The sequence below is a fragment of the Arvicanthis niloticus genome, chromosome 24, assembly GCF_011762505.2.
Source record: "Arvicanthis niloticus isolate mArvNil1 chromosome 24, mArvNil1.pat.X, whole genome shotgun sequence".
In the NCBI taxonomy this organism is placed as follows: Eukaryota; Metazoa; Chordata; class Mammalia; order Rodentia; family Muridae; genus Arvicanthis; species Arvicanthis niloticus.
This window is the reverse complement of record NC_133432.1, coordinates 20,501,994-20,523,696: the sequence shown is the minus strand read 5'-3', so window position 1 is coordinate 20,523,696 and position 21,703 is coordinate 20,501,994. Positions and strand designations below refer to the sequence as shown.

At 45.6% G+C, this 21,703-nt stretch overlaps 1 protein-coding gene and 1 pseudogene across 2 annotated transcripts in view; one reads left to right on the top strand and one right to left on the bottom strand.

Moving 5' to 3' along the window:
- Positions 1-922: 922 nt before the first annotated feature.
- Tpst1 (tyrosylprotein sulfotransferase 1) overlaps positions 923-21,703 on the bottom strand; it is a 62,359-nt gene continuing 41,578 nt past the window's right edge. Inside the window, exons 4-6 of one of the 2 annotated variants that reach the window (XM_076923040.1) lie at positions 7,956-8,006; positions 2,105-2,149; positions 923-1,443 (exon numbers count right to left, since the gene is read on the bottom strand). In XM_076923040.1, the coding sequence (XP_076779155.1) occupies positions 2,132-2,149; positions 7,956-8,006 (69 nt within the window). In that variant the 3' untranslated portion in view covers positions 923-1,443; positions 2,105-2,131. The remainder of the gene's footprint in view (positions 1,444-2,104; positions 2,150-7,955; positions 8,007-21,703) is intronic. The other variant, XM_076923041.1, reaches the window with a different exon arrangement.
- Positions 4,695-5,084, top strand: LOC143437851 (small ribosomal subunit protein uS17m pseudogene; annotated as a pseudogene).

Here is a 21,703-nt window from a genome sequence, read left to right as displayed (position 1 = left end):
GGGCAGAAGGAACTTTAGTTAGTGACGCAGATATGACTAAACCGGGTGCAGATGTGAAACCGGAATACCATGAAAAACATCTTGGTCTGTGCCTGGCACAGGAAACAGAATCAATAAATGTGATTACTATTATCTACGCTATTCCGTGTTCCACAATAAAGGCCTCTTGGAAACGGTAACCTCTTTGACCTTAAATATAGTATGCTAGAGTCAACCGGAACAGGATTCATAAGTGATTGGCAACGGGTCTTTGGAATAAGTTACAGACAGCTTCCCTAGGAAACTGAGCATGAGGACGCACACCTTAACCGCTGCGCTCTGGAGGCAGAGGCAGTTCAATGCCAGCCTGATCTACATAGTGAGTTCCAGGGCAACCAACCAGGGCTACATAGAGACCCGGTCTCAAAACAAATAAACAAAACGTCATTAAGATGTGATCATGCCAAGGGTTAGGGAGACAGATGTCTTAACAGGTAAGGTGCTTTCTGTGCAAGTGTGAGGTTGTGAGTTCAGATCCCTAGCACCCATGTAAAAAAGCCAGGCCTGCTAACTGTGCAAGCCGCTGTAACCCCGATGCTGGAGAGTAAAGGCAGGCAGATTCCCAGGGCTGCTGGCCAGCCAGTCTAGCAGCCCAAAACACAAGTTTCAGGTTCACTGAGAGACCTTGTCTCAAAAAGTATGGTACAGGGTGACAGAAGACACTTAACGTCAACCTCTGGCCACACATGAACACGCACACGAACACGCCCGCACATGTGTGCACACTCACACACACACAGATGGGAGAAAGGGAAGGAGAGACTAAGGGAGGTAACAGGGGAGGGGAAGAGATGGCATGGTGCAGAGAGAGAGCCCACAGGAGCGAGTGTAGCACCATCTGAGGCTTGTGCCTCTGAATGACACACTGTAAACAGAACCATCGAATGCTTCACATTTAAGCTTTTATTTTGAAAAATAAAATACAAAAGTCATTAGGTTGTAAATGTATACAGTAATTTCCAAACATCTCTGAAACAATACAATGAATTATTTAAATAATTAAGGTATTTACTATTATCCACATCAATACATTTAAACAGGCACGAGTGTTCTACAAACATCGGAACGTGTACAGAAAACCATTCGGAATGAGACTGCCCGATTTTGTTAACAGAACGCCATCTTCTAACCCTCCTTTCCTTGAAATTAAAGACTGGAATCTGGGAAGGAAAGACAAGAACAAGAGGAGCTGTGACAGAACTGTGTCCCTGCTGGGCTCCTCATCTTGAGGGCCATGCATGTTACTGGGCTCAAGAGCCATCACTTGGGGAGGCCGGGGTGTGTGACGTCTCCCCAGGGACAGGAGGCTGGCAGGTGAACAGGAGCGATGGGCACAGACACCCCTTCTCGCAGCAGACAGCAGCTTCTGAGATTTCCCTACTGTAGACAAGGCAGCAGTTGTCCCTAGGAAAACACACAGCGTGTGGTTACAGGCAGGGATGAGGGCTGCCTCTCCCCTACCTCCCGCTTCAGTCCCTGTTTGTACGAGGGGGTGACTGGGCTCCTGCAGCCCAGGGGCATGAGGACAGACAACCATGAGCAGAAGCCTCTGTGATATTTCCAGTACCTACAAGTAAGTTCAAGATACAAAGCAAGAGAACAGGAGAACCCTGGCCACAGTCCCTTTCTAGTGGTGCCACCACCAATGTCCAGTGTCCAAAGTGACATACTGACTGCTTGTCATGTGATATGACCTCGACAAATGGGCTCTCTGGGATCTCTTCCTGACAGCACAGGTGGCTGGGCTCCGCAGCCTCTTGGGCTCTCTACCTAACGCTCCATAATGTTACAGCCCCACTGCAGATGCCATCACCACACTTTCTCTGTGCCAGACTCACCGCAGAAACCATGTTAGTCAGATCTTACCATGGACCTCTGCTTAGCATACTCATCCTATTACGGACAGGGAAACAGACACAGAATTAAGCTGCTTGGTGCCAGGAAGTGGCAGAGCCAATGCCAGCCCAGGCTGCCTGAGGCCAGAGGTGTACCCTCCATCTGGACACACGGCTGTCTCGATAGGCCATGTGGAAAGTTCCACCCAGCAGCCCCCACCAGGCCTCACCTCATTTGTGGGAAGTTACAGGCTCTGCTACTCCACTTGCTCCGTCTGTTGAAGGAACCAAGATATAAGTTAAAATCCTTGGAGTTGCTCAGACCAACACATCAGGTATGGCTCAAAGGGTTGTAAGGGTTAACATTACATTTAGGGTTCAAATTTACTGTGATTGTGAGACCCCCCCCCAAAAAAAAAAATCCTCTAGCTTGCACAGGCTGTACTCTAGCAGCCAGCTTCCTGTACTCTTAACAGCCAGCTTCCTGTACTCTAGCAGCCAGCTTCCTGTATTCTAGCAGCCAGCTTCCTGTACTGTAGCAGCCAGCTTACTGTACTGTAGCAGCCAGCTTCCTGTATTCTAGCAGCCAGCTTCCTGTACTCTAGCAGCCAGCTTCCTGTACTCTAACAGCCAGCTTCCTGTACTCTAGCAGCCAGCTTCCTGTACTCTAACAGCCAGCTTCCTGTATTCTAACAGCCTGCTTCCTGTACTTTAGCAGCCAGCTTCCTGTACTCTAGCAGCCTGCTTCCTTTTTCCCAGACATTGAAGCCTATTCTTAAAATTGATCTTATAATATCTGCTGTTCCAGCAAGATAGTGGGTCATAAAACTTAACTGTTAATTTGTTTGTCTGTTTGTTTTTTTGAGACACGGTTTCTCTCTGTAGTCCTGGCTGTCCTAGAACTCTGTAGACCTAGACCAGGCTGTCCTCGAACTCACAGAGATCTGCCTGCCTCTGCCTCCCAAGTGCTGGGATTAAAGGCATGTACCATCACCTCCTGATGACTAACTACTATTTCTGCATTTGTAATCAAACTTCAAAGAGATGCTTAAGACAAGCAAGACATGTATGATGAAACAAGACCTTGTCTACACGTAGGCAGTATACATGCAGTCTTGTGGGGTTTGCCTTTATAAGCCCTGGGCAGACACGGCTAGGGGCTGCATTTTGAGAGTGCTCTTAGGGGACCAGTAACTAAATAAAAAGCCTCTTGTTAAAATTTATTCATGATCATGGTGCATCTCCAAGGGACCCCACACTTGTAAGAGGATCCACCCAGACTTTCAGATAAACTCAGCCTGTAACTGTTCGGAAGAAAGAGAAAAGAAATAAAAAAAACCTAGACTGGTCTTTCCCACATTCCAGGGAGAGTCTAATTCCTTGGCATCTCCTGACTAACAGGGATGCCTTTGTTCCTCATGAGCCCCAGGGATACATCTGAGTCTGTTAGGACATGAGATCTCAGAGGGGGCTCATCACCAGAAAGATCAACACTGTGGCTGGATGTTTGAAAATCTGAGCCAGCCTAGCCTCAATTCAATGCTGGGGGCTAAAGTTCAGGGAACTTTTGGTTATTGTGTCCATGAACAAGGAGAAGAAGGTGGCTCTGATTCTACAGAGCTGGCCCTGGGGCCCTCCCAGACCCAGCCTGTGTACCTACCTCTTCCTTAGTTCTGACTGACCTTGAACTCTACTATGTGGAAAGGGGTGGCCTTCAGTGGTCCTCCTGCCTCTGCCTCCTGCTTCTGGGATTACAAGCATGTCCTGCCGTGCCTAGCAGGCTTCTATTTCCTTTTTCTTGCCGTGACAGGGTCTCATGTAACCCCAGAGGGCCTTGGACACTCTGTGCAGCTGAAGTGACCTGGGCCTTGATCCTGCTTCCAGTTCACAAGTACTAAGACTACAAGCATGTACCCCCACTTGGATCCATTTCTTACTTAAACCATAATCTTTCTTTTAAATTTTTATTTCTTTATTTAACACATATGGGTATTCTGCCTGCTTGTACACCTACACACTATGTGTGTGCCTGGTATCTGAAGAAAGCACATGAGGGCATCAGACATCCTAGAACTAGAGTTACAGGTAGTTAAGAACCACCATGTGGGGGCTGGGCATTGAGCATGGTTCCTCTGGAAGAGCAGCCGGTGCGTGCTACAACATGCATCTTCAAGATTTTATTTCTGTTTTTTAATCTGTCTGTCTAAGAGTATATACATGATACATGTGAGTCTGATGACCCAAGAGCCCAGAAGTGAGTGTCAGATCCCCTGGAGCTGAAGTTACAGCCAGTTGGAGGTCACCTGAATGGAACTAAGGTCCTAGCAAGACAGCAGTAATCTTTTTTTTGTTTGTTTGTTTGTTTTTCGAGACAGGGTTTCTCTGTGTAGCCCTGGCTGTCCTGGAACTCACTCTGTAGACCAGGCTGGCCTCAAACTCAGAAATCCACCTGCCTCTGTCTCTCAAGTGCTGGGATTAAAGGCGTGCGCCACCACCGCCTGGCAACAGCAGTAATCTTAATCACTAAGCCGTCTACGTAGCCCCTCAGCCATAATCTTTCATTTCCCAATGTGCTTGTAGGGGAGATTAAATACAGTCAGCAGTTATCTGAATGCTTATCAAGGCGCTGTAAGATCTTATTTACATGTAAGACTTCTCTATAGTCAACCAATTTGTGTTGTATTTAAAAAAATCGTCCTATTGAAGGCTTATTTTTACCATTTCTTTGTTATTTATAGTTCTTAACGATCTTATCTCTGGGCCCATGCTCCTCTGGCCTTGGTCCCAGTGCTCGACTCTGGAGGTGCTCACAGACACATAATGTCAATAATCCGTTCATCCGTCCACACCAAATGGGTTGTGGGGAAGGTGACTGGTACGGGAATGGTAAAAACTGCTAAAGTAAGAGCGACCAGACTTGTGTTGGATCCCTACTTACTGAAGTACCTTAATAAGCAGAAAACCTACTTTGCTCACGATGCCCTCCAGCAGTGCAGCGCCGGGGACATCGTGCTCCTCAGAGCTTTGCCCGTCCCACGACCAGCTGAGATCATCTTCAAAGTCAGCCAGGTCACAGGAAAGCCCTGTGCAGGAACCGCCTACCTAGAGAGCCCCCTCCTTTCAGAAGCCACCCCCCTCAGCGAAACTCGGGAAGAGCTCAAGGTCTCCTGAACCTGGGGAAGAAGGAGCCAGCGGGATTTCTGTCTGTGTTTGCTCAAGGGCGATCATTCCTGTCCAGTTTCTCCTGTGACATTAGAAGCAGCAAGCGAAGTAAAGAGCTTAGTGTTCCCTCACGGTCTGCATCCTTTGTCAGATTCTCTGAGCTGAACTTCCCGGTTACTCCGCATCCTAAGTATGCTGCATCATTTTGTAAGCTCACTGTCCTAGATCGTGTGTATTGTTTCCTTTGTTTTGCTTCGCTCAAAGGGAAAAAAAAAAGATTTTCTCTTTAGAGCTGGGTGTAGTGGTGCATGCCATTAGTCCCAGCACTTGGGAGGCAAAAGCAGCTGTATCTCTGTAAGTTTGAGGCCAGCCTGGTGTACATTGTGAATTCCAGGACAGGTTGATCTTCATAGTGAGTTTCAGGATAGCCAGAGCTACAGAATAGAAAGACCTTGTCTGAAAAAAAACAAAAATAAAAACACATTTTATTATTGGGCTGGAGAAAAGTCTCGGTGGTTACAAGCATTTGTTGTTCTTCCAGAGAACTCAGGTTTGACTCACAGGCCCACACGGTGGCCCATAACCGCTTAACTCTAGTTCCAGGGGATCTGACACACTCTTCTGGCCTCCTTGGGCACACATATGGTCCACAGACATACATGCAGGCAAAACATACATACACTTAAGATAAAAATAATAATTTAAAGTTTATTTCTATTATTTTGAGACACGGTCTCACTATATATGGCTGGATTGGAATTCACGATGTAGGCCAAGCTGGCCTTGAACTCATAGATATCCAGCTGCTTCTGCCTCCCAAGTGCTGGGGTTTTCAAGGCTATATCATCACGACCAACTGTGGCATTTATTTTTTCACGAATTACTTGTTTACTTATTTATTTCTGTGTGGATGGGTGCTGGTGTGAATGCTCTGTGGGGAATGTGTGTACACAGCACGTGTCTGTAAGTCAGAGGGCACCTTCAGGACACTTCATTCCTTCCACCTTTATGTGGGTTCCAGGAATCAAACTTAGCTTGTCAGGTGTAGTAACAATGCTTTACCCACTAAGCCATCTCACCAAGTCTAGCATTGTTTATTCATTTTTTTGTTTTTGTTTTGTTTGGGGGGAGGGCTGTTTGTTTATTTGTTTAAGAAAGGGTCTGGCTCTGGAGCACAGGCTGCCCTTAAACTTAGTATCTTCTTGCTTCTGTCTCCCCAGTGCTGGGAAACTAGGCATGTGCCTCTCTGCCCAGCTATGAAATGTTGTGATAAGGAAATATCCTTAACTCAAGAGTGTAATTTATCATTCTTTAAATACATAGCTGACGACACCTTTTCCTCAGGAGGACACGGGACACTCTTCTGGATGTCCTTGCTCACGCCTGCCCACCTCCTTCTGTCTGGAGATGGGTGTGTGCCGAAGTGCAGGGACCTTCAGTTCCGCTCTCAAACCACCTTTCTCGGTTTCTGTAAGTTTCTCCTGCCTCTTGCAATGCTTTCTGGCTCCAAGTTCCACAGCTGTGAGGAACAGTCCATTTGGAAACCCAGCCCGGGCTCTGGGATGGCAGGCATGTGCACTTTGGGCCTGACCTACACTCCCCTTTATGCAAGAGTCAGAGTTCTGAGGTGGATCTAGATCCTTGAAAAGGCCCTTCCTTTTCCTCCAACTCCTGAGGACGTATCCTAATTTCTCACTTGAAACAGATCCTTGGCAAAGAACTGCTGAATCCATGAAGAGAATGGGAGAGTGTTAAAAATAGACTGCTAAGAATATGCCTTGAAAGCACTTTAAAGCTCTCCAGTGTCAGCAGTCAGTATGGAGGGCTGGCTGGTAACCGAGAGTGCTCAGGTAGGGCAGAGCCTTCATGTCTGGTGGGAGACATCGTCACTGAGCTCTGGAGGACAGCCTGCTTGTTTCCTCCAGGCTTGCTGCAGGAGACACAGCTCACACAAACACTTAAGAGAGTGTCTCCCCAGCGATCCTAACTGAAATGCTGTGAGAAACTAAGCTCAAAACGGATAGTAGCACCCAGCCGATGCTGGACAGCAAGGCTGTACACACAGCAGGGACTGTCCACTCCTCCCAGCTGTTCACAGGTGACAGGTGGTGACAGGTGGTCACAGGACACTCTGGGCCACTTTAGGCACATCTGCTATAACATTCTCTGTTCTTCTCCAACTCAGGACACAAGAATGGAATGCAAATGAACCGGAATATCACAGCTGTAATTGTAGATTGGTTTCTGCTTTTGGTTTTCAGACAGGGTCCTACTCTGTAGGCCTGGCTCTCCTAGAATGTACTCTGTAGACCAGGCTGGCCTCAAACTCACAGAGATTTACCTGCCTCTACCTCCAAAGTGCTGGGATTAAAGGTGTGAGTCACCACATCCAGTGCTTTAAGTTATTTCTAAAGCATGAGGACTACAAGCTTTGAACACTCACCAGCTGCTGACAGCCATGTGAGAACAGTTAATGCACCACAGATGGGAATACAGTACACATACCAGTGGTGGCTGCATATTCTCAATGCAAAGTAGATGCTCAAGAGGCTGGCCACTCTCCAGGCATCTCCTTAGTTATATGTGGAATACTTGTGGTTGTGTATTATCTGTTATCAAAGCACTTCCCTAGCTTTGGAAGACCCTGGACTCTCAGATTACAAGAGTCTGCTACCAGGGCACATGTCATTATCTTTTCCTATTTCCCATCTTTGTCTGTACACTGAGAGCTGGACCTCTGTGTAGCCTGGGCTAGCCCTAGACTTGTGATCCTCTCATCTCAGCTGACGGCTGACATTATAAAAGCCACCACAGCTGGATTTTTCTCGTGTTCACTTAAATCTCGTCTCTTCAAAAGCTTACTGGCTGGAAGAGTTAGCTCTTACATAACAAGAGGAGGACAGAGAGGAAGTACAGTACCTGGGGTTTTTCTTTCAGAAAGTCAGGTAGCTGAAATTCTCCTTTATAGACCTGGAAAGAACAGAGCAGGGTGAGTTTAAGGAAACAGGTGCACCCTGATGCACACGTGACCCCTGCAGCCTCTGAGCTGCGTCACTCTTGGGTAGTGGGGAACAAGTCAATTCAGGGGCAGCAAGAGAAGCAGACCTTAGGGAGACCCCCACTCTCTCTGATCCCCCTGCAGCAATGGCTCAGTGCTCCTGAGCTGGTTGGCTAAGAAAGGGTGGGTCTGCCTGGGGAGGGAATCCAAATTAAAATGTCAATGCTATTCCTACTGACTGGGAGACAGCAAGCCCTAGGTCAGCTCCCTTGGGATTCACTTTGGCTAGGAGCAAGCTTCTCCTGGCTGCCCATCAATTCGCCAGTTACAATCCTCAATTTACCCAAGTCGATTTAAGATGTATTAGATGACCCGTAAAGTAACATCTACTTAAAGCTCACAGATCGTTTGTTTGAGACAGGGTCATCCCAGACTGGCCTTAAATGCACTAGTTAGCCAACAATCACCTTGAATTTGTAATCCTCCTGCCTCCACTGTCCTGGTGCTGGGATTACAGGCACCCATCACTATGCTCAGTTTACACAGACCTGGGAATCAAATCCAGAACTTCTGGCATGCTGGGTAAGCACTCTACTAACTCAGCTATATCCCGGCCCAAGCTCATAAATTTTTATAATAAAAAACATACTTTCGATATTACACAAGCTGTTTCTAGTTCACATAGTAACTAGGAGATGATTTTTATTGTATTTTCTAGGGGTGTTTGTTTGTTTGTTTGTTTGCTTGGTTTTTTTTCAAGATATGGTTTCTCTGTGTAACCCTGTTTCTTCTGGACTCTGTAGACCAGGCTGCCTTTGAATTCACACATCTGCTTACCCCCCGCCTCCCTGGGATTAAAAGTGTGAACCACCAATCTCTGCAAAATTTCTTTAGATTTATTTTTACTATTTTATATGTGAGTGTTTGCCTGTATGTGTGTCTGAACACCACATTCATGCCTGGTACCGAGGAGGTGGTGAGCCTTCATATGGGTGCTTGGAGTTGAACCTGGGTCCTTTGCAACAACAACAAGAGCTCTTAACCACTGAGCCAACTATCCAGCCCCATTTTTTTAAACTACACTATTTTAGCTTTTAAAACCCTACTGAATATCTAACAATAAATATAATAGAAGTGTCGGGGAGAATCAATACAGTAGCGATGGCTCCTTAAATTAGTCCCAATTAAATTCCTAGCATCTTGTTTTGGAGAAGAACAGCAAAAAGTCTACTGTAAAAATGATATAGGAATGCATAAGGCAAGGTCTGGAGAGCTCACTTGGTTGTTTTCTATGAAGCAGGAGGCTCTGGGTTCCATCTCCAGAACCTACAGAAAAGGCTGGTGTAGTGGAGCACATCTGTAATCCCGGGGCTAGGGAGACAGAGGCAGCAGTACCCTGAGACCCACAGGCTGGCAGCTCAGCCTAATCAGTGAGCTCCCGTTCCCAGTCAGGGACCCTGTTTTAAAAGTCAAAACCGACACCTGAGGAACAACACCTGTACATGCACACACACATGCACCCATACACACACACACACACACACACAGAGAGAGAGAGAGAGAGAGAGAGAGAGAGAGAGAGAGAGAGAGAGAGATGCATAGGGCAAAGAGTCAAAGAAATCATGAAAGGAAAAGCGAAGTGGAAGTGCTTATGCTACCAGATCTCAACACACTGTATTCTACACTGTGTGTGGTGCTTTAGACAAGAACGGCCTCCAGAGGCTCATGTGTTGGAATACAGTTAGTAGAACTGTTTGGGAAGGACTGGGGGTGTGGCCTTGTTGGAGGAGGTGTATTACAGGGAAGACTTTGAGGTTTCCAGCAAACACACACCATTCCAGTGTTCTCGTTCTCTCTCAATATCTCTCTCTCTCTCTCTCTCTCTCTCTCTCTCTCTCTCTCTCTCTCTCTCTCTGCTTTCTGTTTGTGGATAAGGGAGTGAGCACTCTTCTGCTGCTCCAGTGCCAACATGCCTGCTGCCATGCTGTTCCTTCATGATGGACTCTAACCCTCTGAAACCTTAAGCCCAATGAACTGCTGTCTTTTATACCCTGTCTTAGTCAAGGTGCTACAGCAACTGAAAAGTAGTTAACGCAGTGTGTGTGTGCACATACACAGATACAGAGAGACACAGACAGGCAGATGTGCATTCCTGCTAGGCTACTTAAGCAGCTACATAATTAGGCCAATATAGTTGGACATAAGGCCATACGATGTAACAAACCATCACTTCCGGATATATCAGTCCTGTAGAACAACATGATCAGGCACAGGGGTGCACATCTATAACCCAAGCAGTGGGAGGTAGAGGCAGGAATCTCAAATTTAAGGTCATTTCTGAGCTGCATAGTAAGTTCAAGGCCAGTCTAGGCTACTTGACACCCTGCTTCATCAAACAAACAAATAAACCTCCAAATGGCCAGGGTGTGGTGGTATACGCTTTTAATCTCAGCACCCGGGAAGCAGAAGCTCTCTGAGTTTGAGCTCAGCTTGGTCTACATAGTGAGTTACAGGCTGGCAAAGGAATCACAGTGAGACCCTGTCTAAAAAGGGGGTGTGGATCACTGGTAGAGCACTTGCCTAGCTTCAATCCCTAGGACACCAAATAACAACAACAACAAAAAATTGCCGAGCACAGTCAATGCATATAGGTTATACTCTACAGTGAAAAAATATGAATTGCTATACTACTAATGATACAGACAGATCTCAATACAAAATCATCATGATAGTGTGCATGGGGGGGGGAAACACCCTCAAAATATACTATCTTGATACTGTAGTCATTATGAGGTGTGTTAATTTTGTGATCTTTTATTGAAATGCTGAGCATACTTCTCTATATAAACTTCAATAAAAAATTCAATAACCAATTTAATTCATTGGTTTAATGTTTAAAAGTTATTGACTGCTGCTCATCATGGTACAGTATCTGGTATCCAGCCTTAGAAGGTAGAAGCAGGAACAGAAGAATTTTGAGTTTGAGGCCAGCTACAGTGAGACCTTATTTCTCTCTCCAAACAAACACACACACATACACACACATACACACACCTACTGTTTAAGCATACAAATGTTTGTTTCAACACAGTTTGCAACAGTTCCTTTTTCTAAAGAAAATTATTAATGTGATAAAGAATGGAAAAGCAGACTATTAGAAAAAAGTTTGAAAGCTGCTGGGTTCAGAATTACTGTGACAAGAGCCCAAGGGTATTGCTAGAGTCACCAGATAGCTTCCATGCAAACAAAAAAATGTTCTAAATGATGATTAAAAAAAAAAACAAAAGAGAGTTCTAGACTATACTCTTTAAAAGATTTTTATTTATTCGTGTTTCTGTGTGTTTGCCGTGTTCATGTCCATCTGTCTATCTGTGTTTGTGTCTGAACATGCCATATGAGTAAATGTGCTCACAGAAGCCAAAAAGGTTACTGAGTATCCTGGAGCTGGAGTTATAGGCAGTTGTGAGCTGCCTGGTGTGGGAGGTTAAGAACAGAAAGAAACGACCAGGCATGACACCTTTAATACCAGCACTTGGCAGGCTGAAGCAGGAGGAACTCTGTGAGCTGGAGGCCAGCCTGGTCTACACACTGAGTTCCAGGACAGCCAGGGCTACACAGAGAAACCCTATCTCAAAAAACAAACAAAAAACAGTCTATCAGAGGGGCTCGGTGGTTAAAAGCATTAGCTGTTCAATTCCTACCACCAACACACAAGCTGACAACTTAACTCCAGTTCAGGACCCAACGCCCTCTTCTGACCACAGAGGCACTGCACACATGTTGTACATACACATACATGCAGTCAAAGTACTCATACACACAAAAAAAGAGTATTAACTCTTTAAACATGGTTTAAAAAGAATGTACTACGATCTGATTGCAGTTTAGGTGACAATTGCTGCAGCAGCCTTCCCTTCACAGATGCTGACCCAGTGTGCTTGGCACCTGCTGAGGCACTGTGAACCTCTAGCTATCACACTTCAGGGTTTCTGATGAAGTCAGTTACATACAAGGAGCTACTTGTGGCCACACATCCTGCTCCCTTCTCTGCCTGCTTCTTAGGAACTGGAGAGCCTGGCTACAGCTTGTGCTGTGAACTAGGCCCATCCTCAGAGAGCTCTAAGAAATCCAACTTCCGCCACTTGGGCCCGATTCTTATCTCCAGATACCCTGCCATGCTCTCTGTCCCTAATGCTGGGGGTGGGGGTGGGGGTTGGACTCTCCCCAAAGTCTCAACCACGTTGCTGTCTGTCTGTCTGTCTGTCTGTCTGTCTGTCTGTCTGTCTGTCTTTGGCACTGGTAACTATTCTAATCAACTCCTTATCTCCCAACAGTAAGTTTCCCTCTTGAACCCACATCTGAGACCTTTCAAGATGCACCTGGGTCCCCCATCCCTGGATGCTAAGATTGTGTATGTTTGTTGTTTTAAGCTGCTAATATACCTGAGGGTAATGGGTTCTGGTTCAGCAGATAAGCAACCCCGGATGAAACTATTCTGTTGTAACACATGCCTACACTATTGACAGCATCAGAATGGAAAGGCAAGGAGAGACAGGACTCTAAGGAGAGCAGCTGTCACAGAAGTCTAAACATCTAAAACCTGAGCTGGTAGACTGTGGGCTTTGAAGAGCCTGCCTGTGAGCATGTTAAAAGATGGGAGGGATAACACAGAGGCAGGGACAGTTTGGTAAGCAGTAGCTCCAAGTCTAGCAGCCTGGACATGCAGAAGGCAGAAATGGCCTAATGGACCGAAAGGTACAGGCAAGGAGATTTCAAGCCAAGTGGTAAAGGTTCCACTTGGTTTCTTCCTAAGAACTCTCACTTTTTGTTGTTTTTAAGAAAAGGAGTCAAGGTGTGATGGTTTAAAAAACACCCAGGCCTCCATCTTCACTGCGGCAGAGCAGCAAAGTCATACTCCCTCTACAGACTCTGCTCTCGTCTCCGCAGCATCTTCTATTGCCCGCCCCTCATAAGGACCTGAATCATACCTGTAACCCCCTTTTGCTAGGTAAAGAGATGCACTCACATCAGAGCAATGGGAATCAGATGTCTTCACTGGGCATCACGCAGCCTATCACATGCAAACAATATATGCCTAGGATGTTACCCCTAGAATGTTATACACCCAGGGTTATATACAGTGCTGTGGAAAATAGCAGTCGTGTAGCCTGCACAGACCAAAATTAAACAAACAAAACAAAACAGACCTCTCACATGGGAGAGATGGCTCCGAGCTTAAAAGCATGTGCTGTTCCACCAGAGGACCCTGTGATGTTTCCAGTACCCACATCAGATGGTTCACAACCATCTGTAGCTGGAGCTCTGAGGATCTGGTACCCTCTTCCAGACCCTGCAGGCACCTGTACTCAGATGTGTGACATCTACATACACACACCATTAGATTAAGTAAATCTTTAAAAACAACAAACAAGCCAGGCAGTGGTGGCACACGCCTTTAATCTCAGCACTCGGGAGGCAAAGGCAGGTGGATTTCTGAGTTCGAGGCCAGCCTGGTCTACAGAGTGAGTTCCAGGACAGCCAGGGCTACACAGAGAAACACTGTCTTGAAAAACAAACAAAAAAATAAAAATAAAAACAAAAAACAAACAAAGCTCTCACATGTGTCTCTGACTCTTAACTCAGTTGGTTATATGGGAGAGCTTTCTTCCAGATGTGTGTATCAGGAAGCAGAGTGCTCACAACTTCCACATAAGAAAACATCTGAAGCCAAAGCCTTGTGTCCTATACACATAGGAGAGAGGATGCAGTCAGGGCAGACTGTAAGAACCACAGTCTGTGTGAGGTGGATACAGATAATAGTCCCACTGTTCCTTCAAGTCTTCCCTGAATCAAGTCGGGAAGATAAAAACTTCTAAACGACAAATCCATTAACCTTAAGAAGCTCACTGGGCTAGACCGTAAGACCCAAAGCAGGCTGGAGAGCTGGCTCAGCGGTTAAGAGCATTTGTCACTGCAGAGGATCAGGTTTTTGTAGCTCAGAACCCACCCATAACTCCAGTTCCAGGGAAGCTGACCTCATCTCCTGACCCCTTTAGACACCAGGCACACATGTAGTGAGCAGATGTAAATGTGAGCGAAACATCCACACGTTAAAAAAAAAAAAAGAGTCCCAGCCATCCAGAGGCTGGAGACATGGCTCAGCAGTTAAGAGCTCGTGCTGTTCTTTTCAGTTCAGCCTCTGGCACTGACGCTGGGCAGCTCAGGCTCCAGAGGATCCACACCCTCTTCTAGCCACTGTGGGCACCCCAGCCCCCACCCACAAACACATGTAAAATCTTCTAAGGAGGAAAATAAAACAGTAACTTAAAACAAGAGTGTGTGCCCCGGTACCTCCTCCTCCAGGCAGGCAGGCAGGCAGGCAGACAGAGAGAGAGAGAGAGAGAGAGAGAGAGAGAGAGAGAGAGAGAGAGAGAGAGAGGTGTCTCTGTCCCAGTGCCCAGCTCTGCCATTCAAATGAAACATGCTCTGGTAACAGCTGATTCACAAGAACAGATCTGCCTGTAAGTAATGACCTCCAACCTCCTTAACCTAAAAAATAGATAAAAATAAAAAACAAAAACCTTACAATGAGAAAGCTTTATGCAACATCCAACAATAAGTCAATAAATGCTGATGCCCAGATTATGTACGTGGTACTATACTAGCTACTTCAGACTAAAATGCTACTTCTGTTCAGTTTTTTTTTCAATGTACACATACTGTGTTTGCCTTTATACTTATTTCTGCAGCACTTTGGCTGGAACCCGGGGTATGGCGTATTCAGGCAGGTGCTACACACACCACTTGCTACAGCCCAGGTCCAGCTTTTTAAACGCAAAGGCCCAAGATTGGTCTCACAGTCTCTTCACATCCACGGCCATAAACTGAAATTCTGCTGTAGATTAGAATAGCATTTATTCCTCACCCTCCTTTGTCTACACCCACTACAGTTCCTGCTTTTCCCTCCCACTTATAGGAACTTCTGTGCAGACTGGCTTCGTTTTCCCTTCAGTCCCTTCAGATCTCACCCCAGCAGCTCTGCCTGCCGCTCATCATTGTTTTTAGTACCGCTTCTCTTGAAGAACTGTAACTTGGTATTTTCCCATGCAGAGAAAACACAATTCCAGCCAGGAATGACAGTCCAGGAAGGAAGCCAGCTTTGAAGTTTACATTCCCGGTCCCTCTGGGCTTGTGTGACCCAGAGGAGACTCATTATCTCCAAAACAGAAATGCTAACAGCTGGTAGCATGCATGTTTACATGTTCTCATCTGACTTTAAAGTTTCTGGCAGTGTGAGCATCAGATTGGGTTCTTAGAAAGTTCAACAGTCTTGTCCTGTCTGGAAACAATGAGGAAAATGATAATGCTTCCTATATTATGAAGACAAATGAGTTAATCAGCACAGAAATACAAAAATCCACTCAAAAAAATGTCTTCAATACAAATCAGAAAGTTTCAGTGCCGTAACTGCTGGATGAAGATGAGTTAAAATGTGCTAAAATTGGAACTATAAGCTGTATTAAATAGAAAATTTTCCCTATCACAATATGTAGTAGCAATATACAAAATTTAGCAGTAACGCATTGAATTCAGGCCCAGGATGGTGGGACATGCTTTCAATCCCAGAACTTAGGAGGCAGAGAAAGGAGAATCTGTGAGTTCCATGCAAACTTGCTCTGCACAGTTTGCTGCTTGTTTCCACTCTATCTGTGTGGTGCTGCAGGTATGTCTCTGGAGGACATTCATGTAGTACCCATGGAGTCTGGGAGACAGTGTCAGATCCTCCCTGGAACTGGAGTTACAGGAGGTTGTAAGTCACCATGTGGTTGCTCAGGATTGAACCTGGGTCCTCTGGAAGAGTAGCTAGTACTCTAAGCTGTGAAACCATCTCTCCAGGCCCCAGGCTAAGGTCCCGAAGACTACAGCTCAGGATCAGTGTACAGGACCACGCTTGTCAAGGATGTCAGTCATGCTGTAAGTGTCCAGTGCTCCAAAGAACCAGACACTGCCATACAGAGACTGGTATCCTGGCCCAGCTCCCCATTACTCTGTGAAGAGGCTGGGGACACATATGTATACATATATGTACACATAAAAGCTTAAGTTCATTTGGTGTTGCTTGCATGTACATGTGTTTAAGGCTGACCTTGGGACTGGATAACATAACCAGGGCCCTGACCCTGGAGAAAATTCCAATCCTAATGGTTTCGAGTCCTGAACTCTGCACACAGGTGGTACACAGACATACATGCAGGCAAAACATTCATATACATAATTTTTTTTAAAAATCTAACAATAAAAATTGTAAGAGGCAGTGGGTTGGGCATGGTGTCACTCATTAGCGATTCCAGCCCTCAAAGGGTTGAGACAGTAGGATTGTAAGTTTGAGCCTCCTGTAACTCCAGTTCCAGGGAGGATCTGACACTTTCTTATAGACTCCATAAGCTAACCTGGGCTATATAGTGAGTTCCTGCACAATTCAGGCTGCACAGCCAACCCTGTCTCAAAAAACTGAAAATAAATAAATGTAAAGGAACCAGAGGCCAAGGGACATGACACACACATGCTATTCTCAAAACCAGAGGCCAAGGGACATGACACACACACTCTATTCTCAAAACCAGAGCCAAGGGACATGACACACACACACACACACTCTCTATTCTCAAAACCAGAGGCCAAGGGACATGATACACACACATGCTATTCTCAAAACCAGAGGCCAAGGGACATGATACACACACCCTATTCTCAAAACCAGAGGCCAAGGGACATGACACACACATGCTATCCCCAAAAGCTAGTAACAACATTAACTGTACAGTTACAAACCACTGCCACGTGTGTCGTTTCTAACATTTACCACTGTAAGTGAGCGTGCTGCAGCCAGAACTATTCCGGCTCCCTGACAGCTCCTCCCTGGTCCTCCCTCCTCCTCTCTGGTCTTCTCTTCTCCTCCCCCTTGGTCCTCCCTCCTCTTTTTCTTTTTTACCTTGATACCAAGATCCTTGAAATGTAAAAGCCCCACCAGACTCTTTCTAGGTCCTGCTGTCTTCTCCCAGTGTTCCTTACAATCAATGAGAGCGCGTCCTTGTCAGGTCCCAGCCCGCCCACAAAGCCTCCCATTACCCCGTTCTCTCCTTTGGAGGCATCTACTATTCACTGGACAATCCTCTATTTTGTTTCACTTGTGTGAATCTTCTGTAATTATCACCTTCACCTCTGATCTTTAAAAAAATTATTATTTTACTATTTTTTTGCAGGTATGGGTGCTTTGTTTGTGTGTAAGCTGTATACCAGATGTGTATGTGGTACCTGCCAAGGCAAGAAGAGGGTTTCAGATCCTGCAGATGTGGGGTTACAGGTAGTTGTGAGCCACCATGTGGGTGTGAGGAATTGAACCCAGGTCCTTTGAAAGAGCAGCCAGTGATCTTAACTTCTGAGCTGTCTCTCCAGTCCCCTCATTTCTAGCCTTTAACTCTGCATCCTGGAAGAGCATCTCCAATGTGCCTGTGTCCCTCACTTGAACATGTCTACGGTTTCTGGTCTGTCCTCACCACAAGTCAAGGTTAGGGGTTTCAAAGGCTGGCTTGTCCCTGGAGTTGCCTGACTTTTTAGGCCGGGTAGCCCCTTTGATTTGGATAAGAGAAGCAGTAAAGAGAAGTTAGTCTTGTTCTGGCTCCTCATTCAAGGAGCTACATATGGCTTGGTCATAAGCTTAGTGGAAACATTTCTCATTTTTTATATCTTTATTTTATACTGCTTTGTAAAAAAAAAAAAAAAAAAAAAAAAAAGATTAGAGATTAAAACAAAACAAAGGAAAACAACTACCAACTCTGAGTGCCCTGACACTCACTATGTAGTTTAGGCTGTCTTTGGACTCAAGGCAATCCTCCTACCTCTCAGTCTTGGGATTTTCATGCTAACCCTGTGAACAAATGGGGTTTCTAACATCTTTAATCCCCTTAAAACACAGTGCAGGGGCTGAAGAGATGGCTCCGTGGTTAAGAGCATCTTGGCTCTTGCAGAGGATCTGGGTTTGGTTCTCAGCAACCACCCACCACTGCAGTTCCAGGGGATCCACCTTCTTCTGACTTATGCAGATACCAGGCACACATGTGGGATATATACATATATACATGCAGGCAGGCAAAACACTCATACACATAGAGTTAAATAAACAAATCCAAAAACAAACAAATATAAAGCCACAGCAGAGCTGATGGGTGTCCGGGAGCATGCCTGTAACTCCAGTACTTGGGAAGCAGAGGTAGGAGGATCAGAAGTTCAATGCCATCCTAACTAACAGTGAGTTCCAGGTAGCCCGGGCTTCATGAGACCCTGGTTTCAAAAACAAACAAAAACAAAACAATTCCAAACAACGCCCCCGCCCCAAGTGGAAGCAGGCAGCAGTATGTGCACTGGGGTGGTCCCCGTGCTGAGCAGGGAGAGAATTAAGTAAACCTGGGAGTTCCAGAGCAGAAGGGTGCTAAGTCTACATGTCCAGCACCTTACCCCAAACCCATTTTTCTCATCTACGTCAACATTCACAAGGATGAGGAAGGAGGATATCTGTGAGTTAGGTCAGCCTTATCAATGTAACAAGTTCAAAGCCAGCCAGTGCTACACAGTGAGACTGTCCCAACAACAATAACAAAAAGAATGTGGACGGTCACTAAGAGTACAAACATCTCTTGGTGGGCAGCTGGACCTCCGTGTGTGTGTGTGTGTGTGTGTGTGTGTGTGTGTGTGTGTGTGTGCGCGCGCGCATGTGCAGGCACACACACGTGTGCACTGTGCAGAGGGAGGATGACCAGAGCAGGGCTGGGGGCAGAGCTGCAGCAGGCAGCTGACTTCCCAGAGGTCAGACATGAATTCAAACTTCAGTCCAGCTAACTCCCAGAGGCGTTACTAATACAAACCAAGGAAATCAGTCCTTTATCTAGATAGCACATGTGGTGTGGGGACGTGGAAATTAGGCTGAAGGTCAGTATCTCCCTTAATTCACTTAACTCCAAGAGGAAAACCAAAATTAAAAGCTGGTGTTCAACCGTAGAGAAGCTTACTCTAAGACCTGAATGAGCGACCATTCCAGCTAAATGAAGGAGGGAAAAATGTGTTTATTTCACTTCCTATTCTAGTGTGTGTGTGTTTATATAAATGTTTACACGCGTGTGTTCATGTGTATATGCATGCAGAGGCCAGCAGACAATGTCTAGTGTTTTCCTCCACATTTTGAGACAATCTCACTGAACTTGTTGCTTACCAATTCTGCAACTAGCTGGCCAGGAACCCTCCATTCTCCAACTGGGTAGCACTGGGGTTACTGGCTCATGCCACGGAACCTGGTCTTCAGGAACCAAGTCACCGCTCCAGTCCTGTAGCTCTGCCTTCATACAAAAAGCCCAGCATAGCAATGAACATCTGAGACACAAGGATATGCAAATAAATATAATCCATAATTCTAAAGGGTCAACAGTGAAAACAGTGAAAGTGAGGCTATCTCTGAAGTACTGTATGGGACAGAAAGACAGAAACTTCAGCAGACACGGGAAGGAAAACAATCCTCACTCACAAGTCTGGCTGAAGCCTCTCACAAGCTGAGAATCAAAAATTCCAAAACACATGGCCCAGGCCTTTAGTCCCTGCACTTGGGAGGCAGAGGCAGACAGCCTGATCTACAGAGAGAGTTCCAGGACAGCCAGGTCAATACATGGAAACCCTGTCTCAAAAAAACAAAACCAGGGGCTGGAGAGATGGTTCAGCGGTTAAGAGCACTGACTGCTCTTCCAGAGGTCTGGAGTTCAATTCCCAGCAACCACATGATGGCTCACAACCATCTGTAATGAGATCTAATACCCTCTTCTGATGTGTCTGAAGACAGAGACAGTGTGCTCATATATATAAAATAAATAATTCTTAAAAAAAAAAAAAAAAAAAAAAATCCAAAACAATGGACAACATCTGCTGTGAAGGTTGCTGTCATGGAGACAGGAGGCCTTTTATAGAGATATTTCAAATAAGAATGTCTGTCACAGCCATGATCCATGTGTAACTCCTGAGCAAACATGACCCTGAGGACAGCTTTACTCCTCTCTCCCCGATGAAACCGTCTCAGAATCTCCCAAACAAGACTGTTTAATTTATTGTAAAACTATCTCATTTCTGTTTAATTTATTGTAAAACTATCTCATTTCTCCAATCTGGGATTTTATTTCCTTCTCAGCTGTAATCCTATGCAATACACATCAGGAAACACCCTGGCATCTCATCTGAATCCCTTAGCACTCCTTTGAAGAGACACAGTCAGAACCTTCCAAAATTATATACATAGCAACAAAAAGACACCAAGGCATGTATCTCCCAAGAAACCCACGAGTGTGTCCTATACCCATCTTCCCCTAAGCATCTTTATTTCTAAACCTGTGTTAATCTCAGATCAATGCCAAATTCTTCTCATAATAAACTGTAAATCCACTTCAAATTAGCACTGAGGGAGGTCAACACCCCAGGCTTCACTTAAACAGACAAACGCGGAAGACAAACCCTTTAGGCAACAGAGCAGAGATGTTTTTGGCCAGTGTCACTGACATACTGAAGAACACAGAAAGAAGAACATATGAAGAGGTGGAAAGTTCCAGAAGAGAAATGAACATCCAAGAACCGGAAAATGCATTGTTTGAAATGAAAATGTCACTGGGTGGCAAATTAGAGTCATGAGAACAAAGGGTCAGTGCACTAAAGAGTAAGTTCATTTAGTTTAAAACGAATGAAGAGCCAGAGCGGGGCGAGGAGGTGGCTTAGGTGAGGCACTGCCAGGCAAGCATGAAGCTCCACAGCAATGCTGGGTGGGGGCGCTGACTCCCTGCACTCCCAGGGACTGGATGCTGAAAAGGAGGGACTCCCCAGAGCAGGCCTGCTAAGTCTTATCTGTGAGATCTGGGTTCACTAGAGACCTTGCCTCGAAGACTAACTAATGTGAGGAAGACATCTGGAGTTACTCTCTGGCCCACACCCCCACCTCCTCACCCCCACCCCACCCTCCCAACACATACACAGACACACATACATGGAGCCAGGCATGGTGGTACTTAATCATCTCTCCCAATACAAAGGAAATAAATGCAATTAAAAAGTTTTCAAAGAGAGACATTTTAGCTTGCTAAGAGAATTAGTAGCCAGCAAACCCTAACGAGGCAGGCATCTGGCTGAAAAGAAAAGATGCTGAAAAGAAATCTGTATCAAGAAAAACAGTACCCAAGTGGCCTACAATGCATAAAATATTTAATAGCTGTCTGTTTACAGGAAAAAATGTGCAGCCCTTGTTCTGGAGCAACCATAATAGACAAACACAAAGCATAGCTAACATGAGGAGGGAATTGCCACACTGGATAAAAGACTAAAAAATAATAATACTAGATTAATCCAAAAGAAGCCAGGAAAACAAAGGAACAAAGACAGACGGTTCAAAATTAAGGACTAAGCATTTGATGGCAGACTCCAGCCCGAGCGGATGAGTGGCTACAACGAGTGTAAGGAACCAAACATCTCATCTAAAGTGAAGGGAGCTCATCTAAAGTGAAGGGAGCGTCAACCGCCGGGAGCTACAACACATCACTTCATCACTGTAGATACACAGACAGATTAAAGATTACAGGATGAGGTAAAC